This window comes from Aythya fuligula, chromosome 2 (genome assembly GCF_009819795.1).
Source record: "Aythya fuligula isolate bAytFul2 chromosome 2, bAytFul2.pri, whole genome shotgun sequence".
NCBI lineage: Eukaryota > Metazoa > Chordata > Aves > Anseriformes > Anatidae > Aythya > Aythya fuligula.
This window is the reverse complement of record NC_045560.1, coordinates 118,700,602-118,716,477: the sequence shown is the minus strand read 5'-3', so window position 1 is coordinate 118,716,477 and position 15,876 is coordinate 118,700,602. Positions and strand designations below refer to the sequence as shown.

General features: G+C 36.4%; 1 protein-coding gene across 2 annotated transcripts in view; it reads left to right on the top strand.

The window, feature by feature from the left end:
• The window catches only part of TCEA1 (transcription elongation factor A1), a 28,630-nt gene extending 14,224 nt beyond the window's left edge, over positions 1 to 14,406 (top strand). For both annotated transcript variants that reach the window (XM_032182556.1, XM_032182557.1), the window contains exons 4-10: positions 5,759 to 5,846; positions 6,856 to 7,004; positions 8,551 to 8,607; positions 9,113 to 9,267; positions 12,079 to 12,225; positions 13,128 to 13,199; positions 14,291 to 14,406. In XM_032182556.1, the coding sequence (XP_032038447.1) occupies positions 5,759 to 5,846; positions 6,856 to 7,004; positions 8,551 to 8,607; positions 9,113 to 9,267; positions 12,079 to 12,225; positions 13,128 to 13,199; positions 14,291 to 14,299 (677 nt within the window). In that variant the 3' untranslated portion in view covers positions 14,300 to 14,406. The remainder of the gene's footprint in view (positions 1 to 5,758; positions 5,847 to 6,855; positions 7,005 to 8,550; positions 8,608 to 9,112; positions 9,268 to 12,078; positions 12,226 to 13,127; positions 13,200 to 14,290) is intronic.
• Positions 14,407 to 15,876: the final 1,470 nt, after the last annotated feature.

Below are 15,876 nucleotides of genomic sequence, written 5' to 3'. Positions count from 1 at the left end.
AGTTTTGACTTTCTCAGAAGAATACGAAATACCATATGTTGAGCTGCTTGAGAAATCATTTTCGATTGTGCTGTTTATAGTGCATGTAAAATGGTATGGATCAAAGATGGCAACAGAAGCGGACAGCTGTTAATCGTACCAAGCATTGTACTCAGAGATCTGAAGTCTTTGTGAGTTATTTTTATAAATGACATTTTGAATTTAGGAAAGAATCTTTGACTGTTCAGGGTGCATGTGCTACCTAAGTTTGAATGCTTTTGGAACTTGTGTTTTAAGGATGCATGGGGAACAGAGAAGAAATCAAAATAAGGTTGTGAATCACCAGAGTGTTAAGAGATATTTATGGCTCGCCTGAAACCATGGCAGGTTACAAATGTTTTTTCAGCAGGGTCAGAAGCTGCCCAGCAGAGGGCTCACAGGCATTGTCTGAAGTGAGTCACTGCATGAACTACAGTGAAAGATTGCTTTCAGATGTTGTTATAAAAACGTTAAACCACACAGACTAGTTGGTCACAATTTAGATGAAGAAGCAAATTCAGTTCTCAGAATGAAATACTGTTAAGTCATACCATAGAATTTGCAAGTAGTTATTGTTTTGCCAAGTAGTTGAGTATGCAGAGTATGTTATACAGATGCCTATGTTGTATCCACTCAAGTTATAAGGGTTTTTATGAAGTTATCCTCATTAAAAAAATCTCTAAGGAATTTAACATCCTCTATCACAAATAATTATTCACTGAACTCTAAGAGTATACAGTAAAAAAATAAAGTCCAGACCTTTAACTGAGTAAATTTAACTTCAGTAAGCTTGTGATCTGGACTGAAATTGCAGAATGATTGGACAATAATCTTGTCAGTAACCACAAGTCTGATCATATATTTCCAGGAAAAAAAAAAAACAACAACAAAAAAAAACAAACAACAAAACAAAACACATACCAAAAAACTAAAAATGGGTCCAAGAACATTTTGAAATACCTGTTTCAATATATATATATATATCTTAGAACAAAATTGCTTAGTCATACTTAATAAGTGCTTAATGTTTTTAAGATAATGCCAGCCAGACTACACAGAAGTGTATTGCTCAATGGAATTTGTGCATACTATCTTCTATTATTTCAAATCTGGTTTTGATTCTGCTGGAACAAGCTGGTACAGTCTAGGACTATCTTACAGGTATGTTACTGCTGTCATTAGGTAAAGTTGTTCAAGAGCATCTAAAAACGTACTGATTGTATTTGAAAAACTGTTATTGACAAAACAAGTTCCTAAATGACAATCTAAGAATGTTCAAGAATAGTGTTTACTAAAGGTAAGAATAGTATGTGTCTTTATAGGATATCAAGTGCAAAAATAGTTTTAGAACATCTCTTAATTTACATATCAGGTATGAGCTATAGAATCGTTTAGGTTGGAGAAGACCTTCAAGGTCATCAAGTCCCATCGCTAAACATCGTTCTGCAGTGCCACGTCTACATATCTCTCACACACCTCCAGGAGTGGGGACTCCACTGCTTCCCTGGGCAGCCTGTTCCAAAGCTTGACTGCCCTCTCCATGAAATTCTCCCTAATACCCAATCTAAACCTCCCTGGCGTAACTTGAGGCCATTTTCTTATGTCCTATCACTGTTCGCATGAGAAGAGAGTCCAACACTTGCCTCGCTGCAGCCTTCTTCCAGGTAGTTGTAGAGAGTGATGAGGTCTCCCCTCAGCCTCTTCTTCTCCAGTTCCCTCAGCAGCTCCTCATAACTATTGTTTCTAGTCCCCTCACCAACTTTGTTGTGCATGCTCGGGCAACCCCATATCCTTCCTTTAGTGAGGGGCCCAGAACTGAGCACAGTATTCAAGGTACAATCTCACTGGTGCCATGTACAAGGGGACAATCACTTCCCTTGTCCTGCTGCCCATACTATTTCTGATGCAAACCAGGATGCCACTGGCCTTCATGGCCACCACTGCTGGCTGTAGACCAGCATCCCCGGGTCCCGTTCTGCCAGGCAGCTTTCCAGCCACTCTTCCCCAGGCCTATACCACCACATGGGGTTATGACCCAGGTGCAGGACCTGGCAATCAGCCTTTTTGAATCTAGTGTAATTGGATGTGGCCAGTCCCTATCAACAGCCTTCCTACCCTCAAGCAATTCTGCCAAACTTGCTGTTGTCTGCAGACTTGCAGAGGGTGCACTCATCCAGATTAAAATGTGCAGACTTGCAGAGGGTGTACTCATCCAGGTAAAAATGTTGAACAAAGCCAGCCCTGGGGGGTACCACTGGTGACCAGCCACCATCTGGGTTGAACTTCATTCACTGTGACTCTTTGAGCCTGGCCATCCAGGCAGTTCTTCAGTCAGCACACCTGGGTACCAGGGTACACCTGTCCAAGCCGTGAGCAGCCAGTTTCTCACAGAATACTGTGGGATGCTGTCAAATACTTTACTGAAATTCAGATAAATAACATCTACAGCCTTGCCCTCATCTGCTAAGAAGGTCATTTTGTCATAGGAGATCAGGTTAGTCAAGCAGGACCAGCCTTTCATAAACTCATGCTGGCTGCATCTGATCACTGGGCACAGTTGTCCCATATGTGCTGTGTAAGGACATACAAGGTGGTCTGCTCCATGACCTTCCCTGGTACCAAGGTCAGACTGACAGACCTGTTATTCCCTAGGTCCTTCTTCCTTCACTTCTTGTAGACTGGAGTCCCATTCACTCTAACCTCCTGTTAACTAGGCGTTAGTATAAATTACTTCACGTTATTTAAACAAGGAAAAAAAAAAAGACTTTTTTTTTATGGCCTTCTGAAGCTGCAGTAGCTAAAACTGAAATTATGCTTTTCGTTCTTAAAAGTGATGACGATTTCAGTTTGTTTCTGAAAAAAAATTAAAAATTAAAAATGAAATTTGGGTAAGTTTTAATAGCTGAATGGTTTAAGAAATAATCTTGCCTCTTTAAAGTGACCTAGAATTATAATTGAAATTCTCTAAATATTTTTAATATTTTTCTGCTTCTATAGATTTCCTGACGTGAATCATGTTCTCATTTGAATTTTTAAATGTCTTACACAGAAAGGCTGTTTTTCCCTCTTTCTTTGTTAGAATTTCTGTGGTTGTCTGTAGTTTCCATTAGCTGTCATTTTCCCTTTGCTCTTGAGTCTGACCACTGAATGTAAAATAAGTTAATTAGAAGAGACTTCAGTCTCTCAAGGTTAACTTTTTTTGTCCTCTCCCCAAAGGATAGTTGAAATGCTGTCTAGCAAGCTGTTAATTGCATACTATTCTTTTGTCAGTACAATATTTAATAAAATAAAGTGTCCTTGCTCATGTGTGAGTTTAAGAATAAATGCTGCTTGACACTGAATCCCCTGTCCTTGGTACTTCCCAATAGATAAAAGTGAATGGCTTAGAGTATTTCTACTAAGCAGAGAATATTGTTAACTTCATTTTCAGATTACTGAAGCTGGACTAAACAGAAACGAAGAAAAGATTTCTAATAAAAGATATCTGTGAAATCTGTGTAAACTCTTCTCTAAGAGATTAAAGATAGTGTAGTTTTGAATACATATTTGTTGAAGATCATCCAGGTGTCTTGGCTGGTGGAGTTTGATGTTGGTTTGAGACATACTTGGTTAGACTGGTCTGCAGTTGTAGAAAGAGCCATGTTTTTACCTCTTACTTTAACCCTCTGCCTCACATATACTCTGCCCTTCATAAATGAAAGAAGCAATCAGGGCTAATGTTCACCAATCATAGAACCATAGCATAGTTTGGGTTGGAAGGGTCCTTAAGGATCACCTGGTTCCAACCCCCCTGCCATGGGCAGGGACACCTCCCACCACACCAGGTTGCCCAAAGCCCCATCCAGCCTGGCCTTGAACACCTCCAGGGATGGGGCATCCACAGCTTCTCTGGGCAGCCTGTGCCAGGGCCTCACCACCCTCTGAGTGAAGAATTTCTTCCTAACATCTGATCTAAATCTCCGCTTTTTTCAGTTTAAAGCCATTCCCCCTTGCCCTGTCCCTACGCTCCCTGACACAGAGTCCTTCCCTAGCTTTCCTTTAGGCCACCTCTAGGTACTGGAAGGCTGCTGTAAGGTCTTCCTGAAGCCTGCTCTTCTCCAGGCTGAACAGCCCAAGCTCTCTCAGCCTGTCCTTGTAGGAGAGGTGCTCCAGCCTCATCTTTGTGGTCCTCCTCTGGACTTGTTCTAATACTTTGTGTCCTGAGGCTTGGGGGAAATGCGTAGCCCAGGGTACCTGCTGATCTGTCAGTTTGTCTTAAAACCTCTGACAAAAATGATCATGTACTTAAGATGAGGGTAAATGAGGCAGCATGCTTATAGAGAATATTTTTTAAATTAGGTATTGTTTGTTGCCATAGAGAGTAGTCATGTCAATATGCATGGTAAAATGGGTTTTGTTTCCTTTCTCTGTGCACCTTGGGTGTCATAGCAGAAAACGTCTGTGATCTGTTCAGCTTATAGCCTCATTTGCTTAGTGAATTTTAGTGAGGAAATCTTTAAAGTTTTAAGTTCTTGAAGTCTGGGGGAATATTCTGGAGAAGTATTTTGTGTATTAGCCTGGTTCCCATACTGTTTTGTAGGCATCTATTTTTTGAGGCAGCTGGAGACAGAATATTAGATGTGTGCTTTAAGTGCTCGAATAAGAGACCTGAATCTGTGATCTATACCACTAAGCTCCCACGAGACATATGGAGATGGGGTTCTTTTGGAAATTAGGATACTTTTAGATGCTTAAGCAAAGGTGTAGATACCTGGTTTGGGGTATCTTGACAGGAATGACTAAGCCTTATCAAATTTCCCTATTTTGATCTGGTTTTAGTTCTTTTTAAATATATTTGTAATCAAAATATTAACAGTCTATAGAGTCAGATGTATAATGCCAGATTTATGAGGGCTCAGAGGGGAATTAACAAAATCTAGCTTTAGGTGGGTGACACGAATCTTTCTCTCTACCTAGTGGAGAGAGTCAACCTTTCTGAAAGCAAGTCAAAGCTGGAGCTTGATTTAGCCACTCTGAATTGCCCTTTACAGTAAAAAGGTGTTCACGAGGCTGCAGATCAGTGTTGTGATTGCCCTTTTTAATAAAAGACCGTTCTTATTTTCTGTGATGTTATCATCATTAAATACATCCTGTGTGGGGGAAAGGCAACTTTAAATCTTTCTAAACAATATTCCAAGAGCTATCACAGAAAATACTGTGTGCACGTCTGTAAAACTCCTTCAAAAACTTTTTGTATTTTTGTATTCTGTATTTTTTTGGCAACCATAGGTAGCTTCTACCCTACAGTTCCTTTCATTCAGTGTTTTAAATATAATTGAACAGAATGTGAAACTGTGAATATAGTTGAAAAGAATTAAATGCATTTAGTGGGAACTGGTATTTAAAACATGGGAGATGAACTTCAGAGACTTAACGAAGTCTCTATTTAAGTAGTTATTGTGTATCTCATGCAGTAGAATTGGCAAAAATAAATTGTAGAAGTTTACCTTTTCATCATGTCTTCACTGTCATTTTAAGCAGATATTGGTCTTGACCTGAAGCATCTAAGTGTTAACATATATTTCATTTGCTGGGTTGGTGAGGGTGTTGAGGGTAGAAAGCTGTTTCAGCAAGAGAAAGTCAAGTCAGAGAGTGAGAGCTGATAGCATTTCTAATTGATTCAGAAGAAACCATCAAAGATACTCTGCCACTGTTTTAAATCAGTTATCGAGTAAAAATTTCTCATGTTTTGTATTCCCAGATGGACCTTCAACTGATAAAGATTCTGAGGAAAAGAAAAAGGAGTCTGCATCTTCCTCACAAAACAGCCCTGAAGCAAGAGAAGAAAGGTACTTAGTTCTTGAAGACAAATAATCTCACTCAATATAAATTGGCTTTAACCTGCAAAATCAACCAGTGTGTATATATATTTAACTGTGGCCCAAATTTGTCGTATTAGAGAGAGCTGCTGGCATATTTAAAAAAAAAAAAAAAAAAAAAAAAAAAAAAAGACACAGGCCAAGATAAGGCCAGACTAGTTATTGTTTGTTTATTTATTCTGTTTTATCTGTCAGATACTTTCTTTTCTCAATCTTAGCACTGAGCTTTGAGAACTGTAAAACAACTTTCAGTTACGACCTTGCAGTAATTACATATGCTAGAGGCTTAGAATACTACTTTTGTCTGTTAGCTTATGTGTTTAATAAACAGTCTTGTTCTACACCTTTTTTAGTAGAGACAAAATATATGTTGTCAGAAAGATGAGCCCATGTAAATGACGCTTGAGGAGCTAATGAGCATTTGCAAAATAGTGTCAACAAGTCTAGTTTTCCTGTGTGTTTCTGTTTGTAGTGAATCTGTTTACAAGTGCCATTTTCAAATTGAAATTTAACTTCTAATCATTTGTCCCAAAGTGAATTGAAAACAGTTTTACAGTTTGCAAAAGCAGCCTTACACTATAGTACCACTTCAGTATGCTAAGTAGAGTGAATGCAATGCACTCGCTGCAAACTGAACATTAGAATGGTATTTCTTCACTGTTTTATAAAGCAAAGTTCCATGAGGAAAAAATGGTTTCATGTTAATGTAGAGAACTGAGAATTGAAACTTACCACATCATGGAATGAAATACCTGCTGTCTCTCTTGTGTGAAACACCCTAGCTAACATTCTAAAGACATTTTAAAATTTTATTGCCTCCAGAGCCATAAATAGCTTTTAGAAAGTGACCTGTATTCTCTTTTATTTTTTTCAATATCATCAATGGGTATAGCAAAAGATCTGTGTTTTGCCCCAGAACAAAGTCACCTGAAGAAGGGAAGAAATATGTAATACTAGTTTTCTTCTTGCCTTTTTCTAGCAGTTCAAGTAGCAATTCCAGCAGCAGGAAGGAGGAGGGTAGTGCTTCCTCAAATTCTTTCATCCGTTCTTTTCCCCGAGCTCCAAGCACTTCAGATTCTGTACGAATGAAATGTAGAGAAATGCTCTCTGCAGCTCTCAGAACGGGAGGTGAGCTTTGTAGACCATATTTTCAAGTTTAACTATTTCCTTTTTCATTTCAGTCCTTCCCACTCTGTTCTTCTCCTGCCCTTGTTTATTGTATTCTTTATGCCCAATACCCGTAGGCCAGTTCACCCAAGCTGCAAGAAACTGGGTAGCCTTGGCAGTATGGATATGTTTTGAAATGCTTTTTTGTTGCTGGTGATATGGGACATTTTGTAGCTTCTGTTCAACTGATATCTTGTCTAGAGTGGACCTTCTTTTCAGGAAGTTATTTCCTCTGTAATGCCTCATTTGAATCTTTTAATGGAAGCTGCTATTTTTTGTCTTATCTGTGACTGAATGGCACTTTATTCATGACTGCCTTTCTTACTCCAGTCCTGTGAGCCTTCAGGTTCCAATTTCTGAAGGCTGCCTTTTTGTTTTGATTTAACCTTGGAGTTTCATTGATACAATCACAGTAGCATTCTTGCATTGTTCAGCTTTCATGCCTTATGGGCTTCTGTAAATTGCTTGACTGTTACTGTTGTTTTTGTGTGTGTGTGTGGTGTTTTTTTTTTCCCCATCATGTACACTTCTGTGTCTTTAAACTGGCAAATAAAAAGTTGGACTACTCAGAATGACCCGAATTCTTTCTTGTGGGTCCTTCTCTTCTACCAGAACTTATGACCCACCTCCTCTTTCTCTGTTGTTAGCTTAGGTGAAGCTGACACAGTGTAAGCAGACTTCTGAAGTAATCTTTTTTACTCTTTTCACTCTTTTGTTCTTTACTTTTAATTCACATAAATTACAACACAGACACTAATCAAAGCCGACTAAAGACCTTGAATTTATGGTCCTCTGTATCTGTAGTTCATAGACTTTAAAAACATTTGTAACCAGAAATGTGCATATAGCATCTTAGTTTTCATAATTATATGTATTTGGAATTTTATCTAGGTTTCCAAGAATTCTTTTCCTAATGTTACCAAGATTGCTATGGTTTACTTCTTCTAATTTGCATGTTTTCTGACTCTACAGCTCTGCATTTTTTTTTAATTATAATATTGTTATTTAATTCAAGTGTTTCTAATGAAATCAGTCTCTTGCATGCTTGCAAAACATTGTGTGGCTTTTGTTGTGTGGACTGAAAGAATTGATAAGACCTGATAAAGAATATTTTCTTTTTATAAAAACCTATTTTTTGCACAGATGCATGTTGGAAATGGGTAGATTCTGAGCCTAATAGAAGACTTTTTTTTCTTCTGTATAGCAAAGTGTTTTTTATTACTACTTGTGTTTGCAACTAGACAGAAATTTTTGTGTGAAAGATATAAGGCTATTAAGCTTTTTAAAAATCTTTTATTGTTCTTCATTTCACTTATTTTTCTTCAAAGTAAAGTTTCAAGATAATAAGTTTTTAGTAAATGAAACTTTCTGTATCAAAAAGAAAATTCATTGTGTTTGTTTCATAATTTGTTCTATTTTGATGTTCTGAATGGGCACTCAGTGATATAAAATACTGCTGAGATCATAGAGTGCTAATAAATAATATTTTATTTTTTGTTGTGTTCAGATGATTACATTGCTATTGGTGCTGATGAGGAAGAGCTGGGTTCTCAGATTGAAGAAGATATCCTTTGTTGTGCTTTAGGATAAGAGAACATTGATAATCTTAAAAATTAGTTTATTTTATCTGTATAGTGAATATTTTATTTAACCTAGGACAAAACCAAGCAAACTGTGTTTAACACATCAGTTCAGAAATTCAGTGTTTACAAAAATACCACAGCCTAAACCACATACCTTAAAACCTGTAGTTTTTTTTATGTGTACGATTTTTATTCTTACTTTTTATACAGAAGTTAATTGATCCTCAGGGTGGACTTAAATTTATAGCTGATTTCTGAGAATTTTGATTAAAATTCTATTACCACAAAATTCACATTTCGCAAACTGTGCTAAATTACAATTATGCTTTGGCAGGACGTGAACTAGTGTCTGCTTTGTTGAACAGGAAAGGAACTGTTGTTTGGAGGTGGGGGAAGGACTTGGCTTTAAAAGATTGCCCCCAAAAAAGAATATGCTTTAGCGCTCTGTTTTACTTGCTAATGTTTTGTTCCTTAAATCCAAAGCACCAATTTTTCAGGAGTTTAAAAACACTGATATGAAATACAAAAATAGGGTACGAAGTAGAATAGCAAATCTCAAGGATGCAAAGAATCCAAACCTAAGGAAAAATGTGTTATGTGGGAACATACCTCCTGACAAGCTTGCCAAAATGACAGCAGAGGTAAGTAAACCATATGTCTTGAACTGTTTCCCTATTGGACTTATGTCCTGGCCACAGAAGCAGTTAATATAAGGTGTTTGTACTTCGAGAGGCTATGGCTTGTTTGTGGCTTTCACAGTTTGAATTATACAGGGCTTTATTGGTGCAGAGCAAACGGAAGTGTTAACCGTGTTAATTGTTCCTAAACATCTGATTTTCTCTGTGAGTCATGGGACAGGTAAGCTGTCGTTTGCAAGTTCTGTGAAGCACAGAATATTGGGTAGTTTTTGAAAGGCCACGTGACGTATCAGTGATAGCTTAAGTTCAGGAAGATGTAAATAAATATATCTGGCTAGTGATTTCAAGCTGTTAACCAATTCATGCTTCTGGATATGTAATACTACCATCTGTGGTAGTCTGTCTTGCCATTTATTTTGCAAATACTAACCTCTGCTGTTATACCCCTATGCATGGGATGACACTGGTAAAAATCAGTCCCTCTCCTTTTGGCATTTTCAGTGTTGAGTCAAAGCTTATCTCAAATTTGACAGATTACTTGAAATGATTTTGAAGGAAACTCTTCACAATAAATAGAAAGACAACATAAATGATGGGGTAAAGAAGCTAGGAGAATTGCCCTTTGAATCAAATTAAATTTATGCTATTGGAAGAACACTTTGAGCACTTTAATAGAAATTCTTGTTCAGATGCTCGCTGTCTTTATATTTATGAATCAAAACAAATCTAGGAAGTCTGAAGTAAAAAATTAGATGTTATACGAAAGGAAAATAAAAGCATGGTTAATATCTGATTTCTGTTCTGTACTTCTGCTTGTATGTATTGGATTCTGTTACTTCCCACCCTCCTTATACTGGCCACAATCAGGTAGGTATAAAGGAGTATTATGGAGACTGACAAGAAATTAAATTTATAATCAAGTAATGAAAATCATGACTAGTTTTGATCTGAAGGAATAGCTTTTTATAAAGCTTTATATCAAGGCCAGGGCAAATGAATGCTGATAAAGGAACTTGTAAAGAGCAGTAAGTTAAATGCATATTTTGAGTTTTTCTATTCTACATGCATGTGTATGTAAATATGCACAAAAATATGTTTCATGTTATCCATTGCCCATTCTTTGTTTTAACTGATGTCTTGGACTAAGATTTTAAATGTAATGGCTAAAATAACCTGTTCTATCAAAAAGATGATTTCTGAAGTCAAACCACATTAATACAAGATTTACAAACAAACAAAAAAAGCAAACAGTAAACATGAGCTCTTCAGTTAATATTTTGAAACTAGCTGTACATGTGAAGTTTTATGCAAAGCAAAGTTTGCTTTTACATAATCTTACCCAACAAAATGCTTAAAGTAAAGGAAAACTTACTAGAAGAAGTTGTTAAGCAATTAATTAAAGAAGGTGGCTTGTTTGTGCAGTATTATGAGACATCTCCATTTGAGTAGAGCTACCCCCATTGAGTGTAGGCACTGGTTTAATATCTGTTTTGCCAGGAACTTGGGAAAAGTATCAAAAAATTTGTGTGGTGGTAGGAGAGCATTGTTGAGCTTTGCTCTGACATACATTAAACCATTAAACTTGCAGTTTCTTTATTGACTGCAATAGGAATAAGCTACTGATGTAATTTAATATCTATTTATATTTACATGCTTTAGATACAATGCCTTGAATGAAGAAGAAAAGCCTGAGTAAAAAAGTTCCAAATTTCTTCAAGTATTAGTTCAATTCTTATTAGGTGACAGATAATTATTAGTAATAGGCATTACTGTTTACATTGTCCTACCATGACCGTGCTTCAGCACAAGAAGAAATCCGGTCTGAGCCTTTATTTGGAATCATATTTTGTAGAAGTCACTCTGAAAAGGAAACATGGTCTCTGGCAATCCAGGCTCTCAAGCTAACAGAAAAGTATTAAATTTAGCATACGACTTTTTTTTCTTTTTTCAGATGGAAAAACATTTTATCTAAAACCAGATCCTGTGCCTGTTTGAAAAATGATCTTTTTTTTTTTCTTTTTGTGAGGAGCAACACTTCTGTTCCTTTCTGTTTTCCTCCTGTGTTCCTGATAGCATTGATTTCGTAGCAGATTTTTGGACTTTTTTTTTTCTGTGAGTTACTGCCTGGCATCCAGGCTTGACACAAGGTTTGTTGTTATGACAGGAGATGCGTCCACTGTACATCTAACAGAGGGTTTGTAGGGTATACAATAATAAGGGTAATAAGGGAATGTGCAATTTAGCAAACAGCTTTGAGGTGCATACTTGATGAGGTGTACAGTTTTTAGCTTGGGAAGCATACTTCCAAGGTTAAACGAGAAATACTAAGATTTTTGGACTTCTGCTAACCTGCGGTAAATTATGGCAGAGTTGTATTTCTCTGTACAAATATGTAAATTCTTCCTGCAGTCACTATCATCTGTAGGTCAATGAGATAGTTATGCAAAGATCTAACCTAGGGAGAGGGCCTTTTTCTTTACCTCAAGAGACCTTTTAAATCCTCTCCTACCGTGTATCTGTTACACTTCTGAACTTCAGAAATGTGTTTGCATATAAATGTTTCCAGGTGTTTGAACTTCAGCTGCATTAAAAAAATATTACACCTTTTGTAGCTTGTGTTCTTTGAAACATTCCAACTTAAGTTTTGTAAAAGCAATACTTTGTAGAATTTCTTTGCCCTTTGATAGAGCAGTTATTCATGGATTCTAGATAAGAAATAGTATGTGCGTTTGGAATTGTGTGGTTTGCATGCTAGTGATGATTTCTTTAAAACAAAAACTCCCTAGTAAACTGTCTGCAATTTGTCTATAACAGGAAATGGCAAGTGATGAGCTGAAAGAAATGCGCAAAAATCTGACCAAAGAAGCTATCAGAGAGCACCAGATGGCTAAAACAGGAGGTACCCAAACTGATCTGTTTACATGTGGCAAGTGTAAAAAGAAGAACTGTACATATACCCAGGTACGTGGCTATTGAGACTGTTCATTTTCCTTCTTCAAAGCTGAAATCCTGTACATCTAAACATTGTCAGAGAAAAGTTTTAATTACAAAATGAACATTTAACAAAATACTAACAAATTACGAAATACATGGAGACAGTTGGATCTACTTAGACGTTTTTACACGAAGAATGTTTTTTCTATTAATTTACTAAAGATTGTATTTAAATCTAAGCTGAGTATTTATATAGACTGAAATGCCAGTTTCTTTGCAATCCTGTTTTTTTGCTAATTCTTCTGATTACATTTAATAATCTGGTTTTATATGGATGAGAACTAATTTGCTGGTTGTAATGTATAAACATTTATTTCTAAGAGAGGAAGTGAATACATGTATATAACCTGCCATTTGACTAATTTTAGGCACTGATTTACAGTTGTTCCTGCAACCTTTTTCTATTTTAATATATGCACAAGAAGTGCTTTAATCTGCTTAGCAGTGCTGCAGGGTGTGTAATTTTGATTACAGGATCAGCTATGTTTATAATTTAGTATTTTATGTTAGTTGCTTTAAACAAAGCTGTGTTTTTATCGGGAGACTTTTAAGCCTTTGTATCTGTAAATATATGTAAAGTTGAACTGCTTTACTGCAGTTTTTTGTCCTAGAAGAATATGAACAGTTTTGATGTTGAAATAGGTATTTTAGTGCTTCTAAATCTGTTAAAACGTAAGTTTATGATCACTTTGCAGTCCAATCAAACAAAAAGTCTTCAATGGGTACAAAAAAAGTTAACTCATGTTCTTAATCCAAATGTATTTACTTAACGTTACACTTTGATTTTAAACCTTTGCATTGAACACATGCTAACAAAAGTTGAACGTACTAATTTTCCTTTTCTGCTCTGGCTCTTGCCTTTGCTAAAGGTTCAAACACGCAGTGCTGATGAACCTATGACAACATTTGTTGTCTGTAATGAATGTGGAAACAGATGGAAGGTAAGACTATTAGACTGTTCTGCATATCTGATAGTAGACAGCCAGGCTGTGCTTAATTTTCTGTTTTACAGTAAATGACAGCTGAGTTTCTATTGACTTGTGGTAGTTTCTTAATTCATTAATGGTATTATATGTTGATATTGTGAAATAGTGTTAGGTTGGAAAACTGACTGAAGGTGTTGAGAACACACAAGTGGTTAGCTGGGGGTGGCTAAAAAATCAGGATATTGACTTAGACCTTGTGACATTTAGGTACTATCCATTGCCATACAGAAAAGTGGCAAGTTAGTCACTGTGTTTTCCCATTCTTCACCCAAAGATATTCCTACTGTTTTTAATCTCTGTTGATGGGTGGGTTTGATGGGTGGAATAGGCCTTTTTACACCTTGTGTTGCTTTTTCCTTGTATTTTCTACTCTAAAAAGAACGAGGATAAAAAAGAGAGAACTGCTGCCATATTCCTGTGTCAGATTAAGTGTAGGACAGTGATAATTTGCTTTAATTTTTTTTTTTTAAGATTGGGAAATGGGGATTATAAAACAAACAACAACAAAATCAAAAACCTTCTCAGGAGCCATAGTGGTCCAATCAAGTGGCAAAATATGTTATTGGAATGAAAGCCTTTAAAATTTAGTACTTAAGATGTGAAGGCTTGCAATACGAAGCAAGACATCTTCATTTTGTAAGTCTATATTAAGAAGGCTGCAGCTCCGCAGAACCACGTTGCATAGCATACATTAAGATTATGGCTTAAAAAAATCTTTTATGCATCTTCTTTTATGCATCTTGTTACTGAATACAGTTCAAATCTGTGCTCTGAGATATCTAAATAATTTGTGAAGCTTAGAAGTTGTTTGAGGCATCACGAAGAAAAAGTGCATTTGTCCTTAAAACCCTTTGTAAGGTGGCAGCTATGGAAGTCTCTATAAAATGCTTGAGTGAAGGAATGTTTGTATTATATAAGCAAATGCTTTAACGAGTAATTTCCATATCCTAACTATGGATATGTAACAGTCATATTACTGTTTCTTCTTGCAAGGATTTAGAAATAAGCTGTGTGAAGACCTTATAAAGTTTCTTTTCTTTTGACAGTTCTGTTAGAAGAAGAAATTGTCAAGACATCTGGACCAGTACGAAAGTGGATTTTGTAATTAGCTTTAAAACTAGGCTAAGCATCTAGCTTCCTGCAAATGAGTTGTTTTTCTTTTTATTTCTTTTTTTTTTCAAAGCAGCATACATGCCTGAATTTAGCCTTTGGTTTGACACAACCAACATTTCCTTAAATGCCTTCCTATAGCTAATAGTCGGTAGGGCCAGGTTGCTCAACTGTAATGGTGAATGTTAAAATATTTTTTCATTTTTATAAGTAAGTTCACATTAAAATTCTATCAATTAAAAATTTTGGTAATCAGTTTGTGTTTTTTTTTCCCTATGTGAATGATGTACTTACTGAGTGTGTGTGTATGTATGTATATTATATATATTACATTCTGAAGCATACACCTTCTTCCGATATGTGTTTTACCTCTCCACATTTGCTCGGTTGGAAGACTGGAATTTACTTTTTGCTGCTGTATTCACTAATTTTGGAAAGAGTCAAGGTACCTGACTGAATTTAATTATGTTGAACCTGCTTGCTAACTAAATCTCTGGTGTGTACATACCAGTTCTTAACTTGGACTAAATTTGTGGTCATGGGTTTTGGAGCTTTATTAATGGATGCAGTAACCTCTTTTGTGATGATTGGTTAAGCTTGTTTATGCAACCAGCTTTGATCAATGCAATTTATTTTATTGCCCAAAGCATGTATTTTAGATGTTATCAGTAGGTATTATTTCTAGGAATATCTTAAAATAGTCAGTTAAATCTGATTTGGTTGTTCACTTTTCCTTATTGTGCTCGAAAACCAACTTTGCTTTACACGTTGTATATGAGCAAAACCATTTTGTTGTGGCCTGTCCTGCTGATGCCAAGCTGACCAATTCATGACAAGACAAAATGGCTGGGAAATTAATAGTAAATTCACGTCATATGAATGGCATTTATTTTGTTCATGAACTGAATTTTGAGATGTTGAATATCTGATGTAAATCGTAGACCTGCAGGCAAGAATAAATTTTTAAAACTACAACCTTTTCCATATGTGGGATGATAGAAAAACTGGTTTGCTACAGCCTGCTTTTTAACAGTGCAGGAGGTTAGAAGTACTTTCAGATGCACTCTCCACAAGAACACATCAACGTCTTTAGAAGAGATGGCGATCTCACGCTGTACCTAGGGCTACGTTATCTAATTTATCAAAGCCTGGGGCTGAGGAGGTCCATCCTGACAGTATATATAGGACTTGTGGGGAAGGGTGGGGAGAGTACGTGCAGTCCCTGGAGAATAAATTCATTGACTGTAAAGGAAACAAATGAATTTTTTGGCGGGTGGTTTTTGCATGATGGCGGTAGTCTTAACACGAGATTGAAATAGTGTGACAACACCCGAGCTTTGCGGGACTCTAAGTGTTTGGTAAATACTTCATAGAGCAAACTTTTCCAGTCAGTTCGTTCAAGGAAGAAAAAGTGGCTTTTCTGTTGAAAGAAAAATGTTTAAAACAAAGTTTAGTTATGGATCTAAGCACTTGTTAGGTAGAACATTGTTCAGCATTTCAAAGTTTCCTCCATAATTTTGTA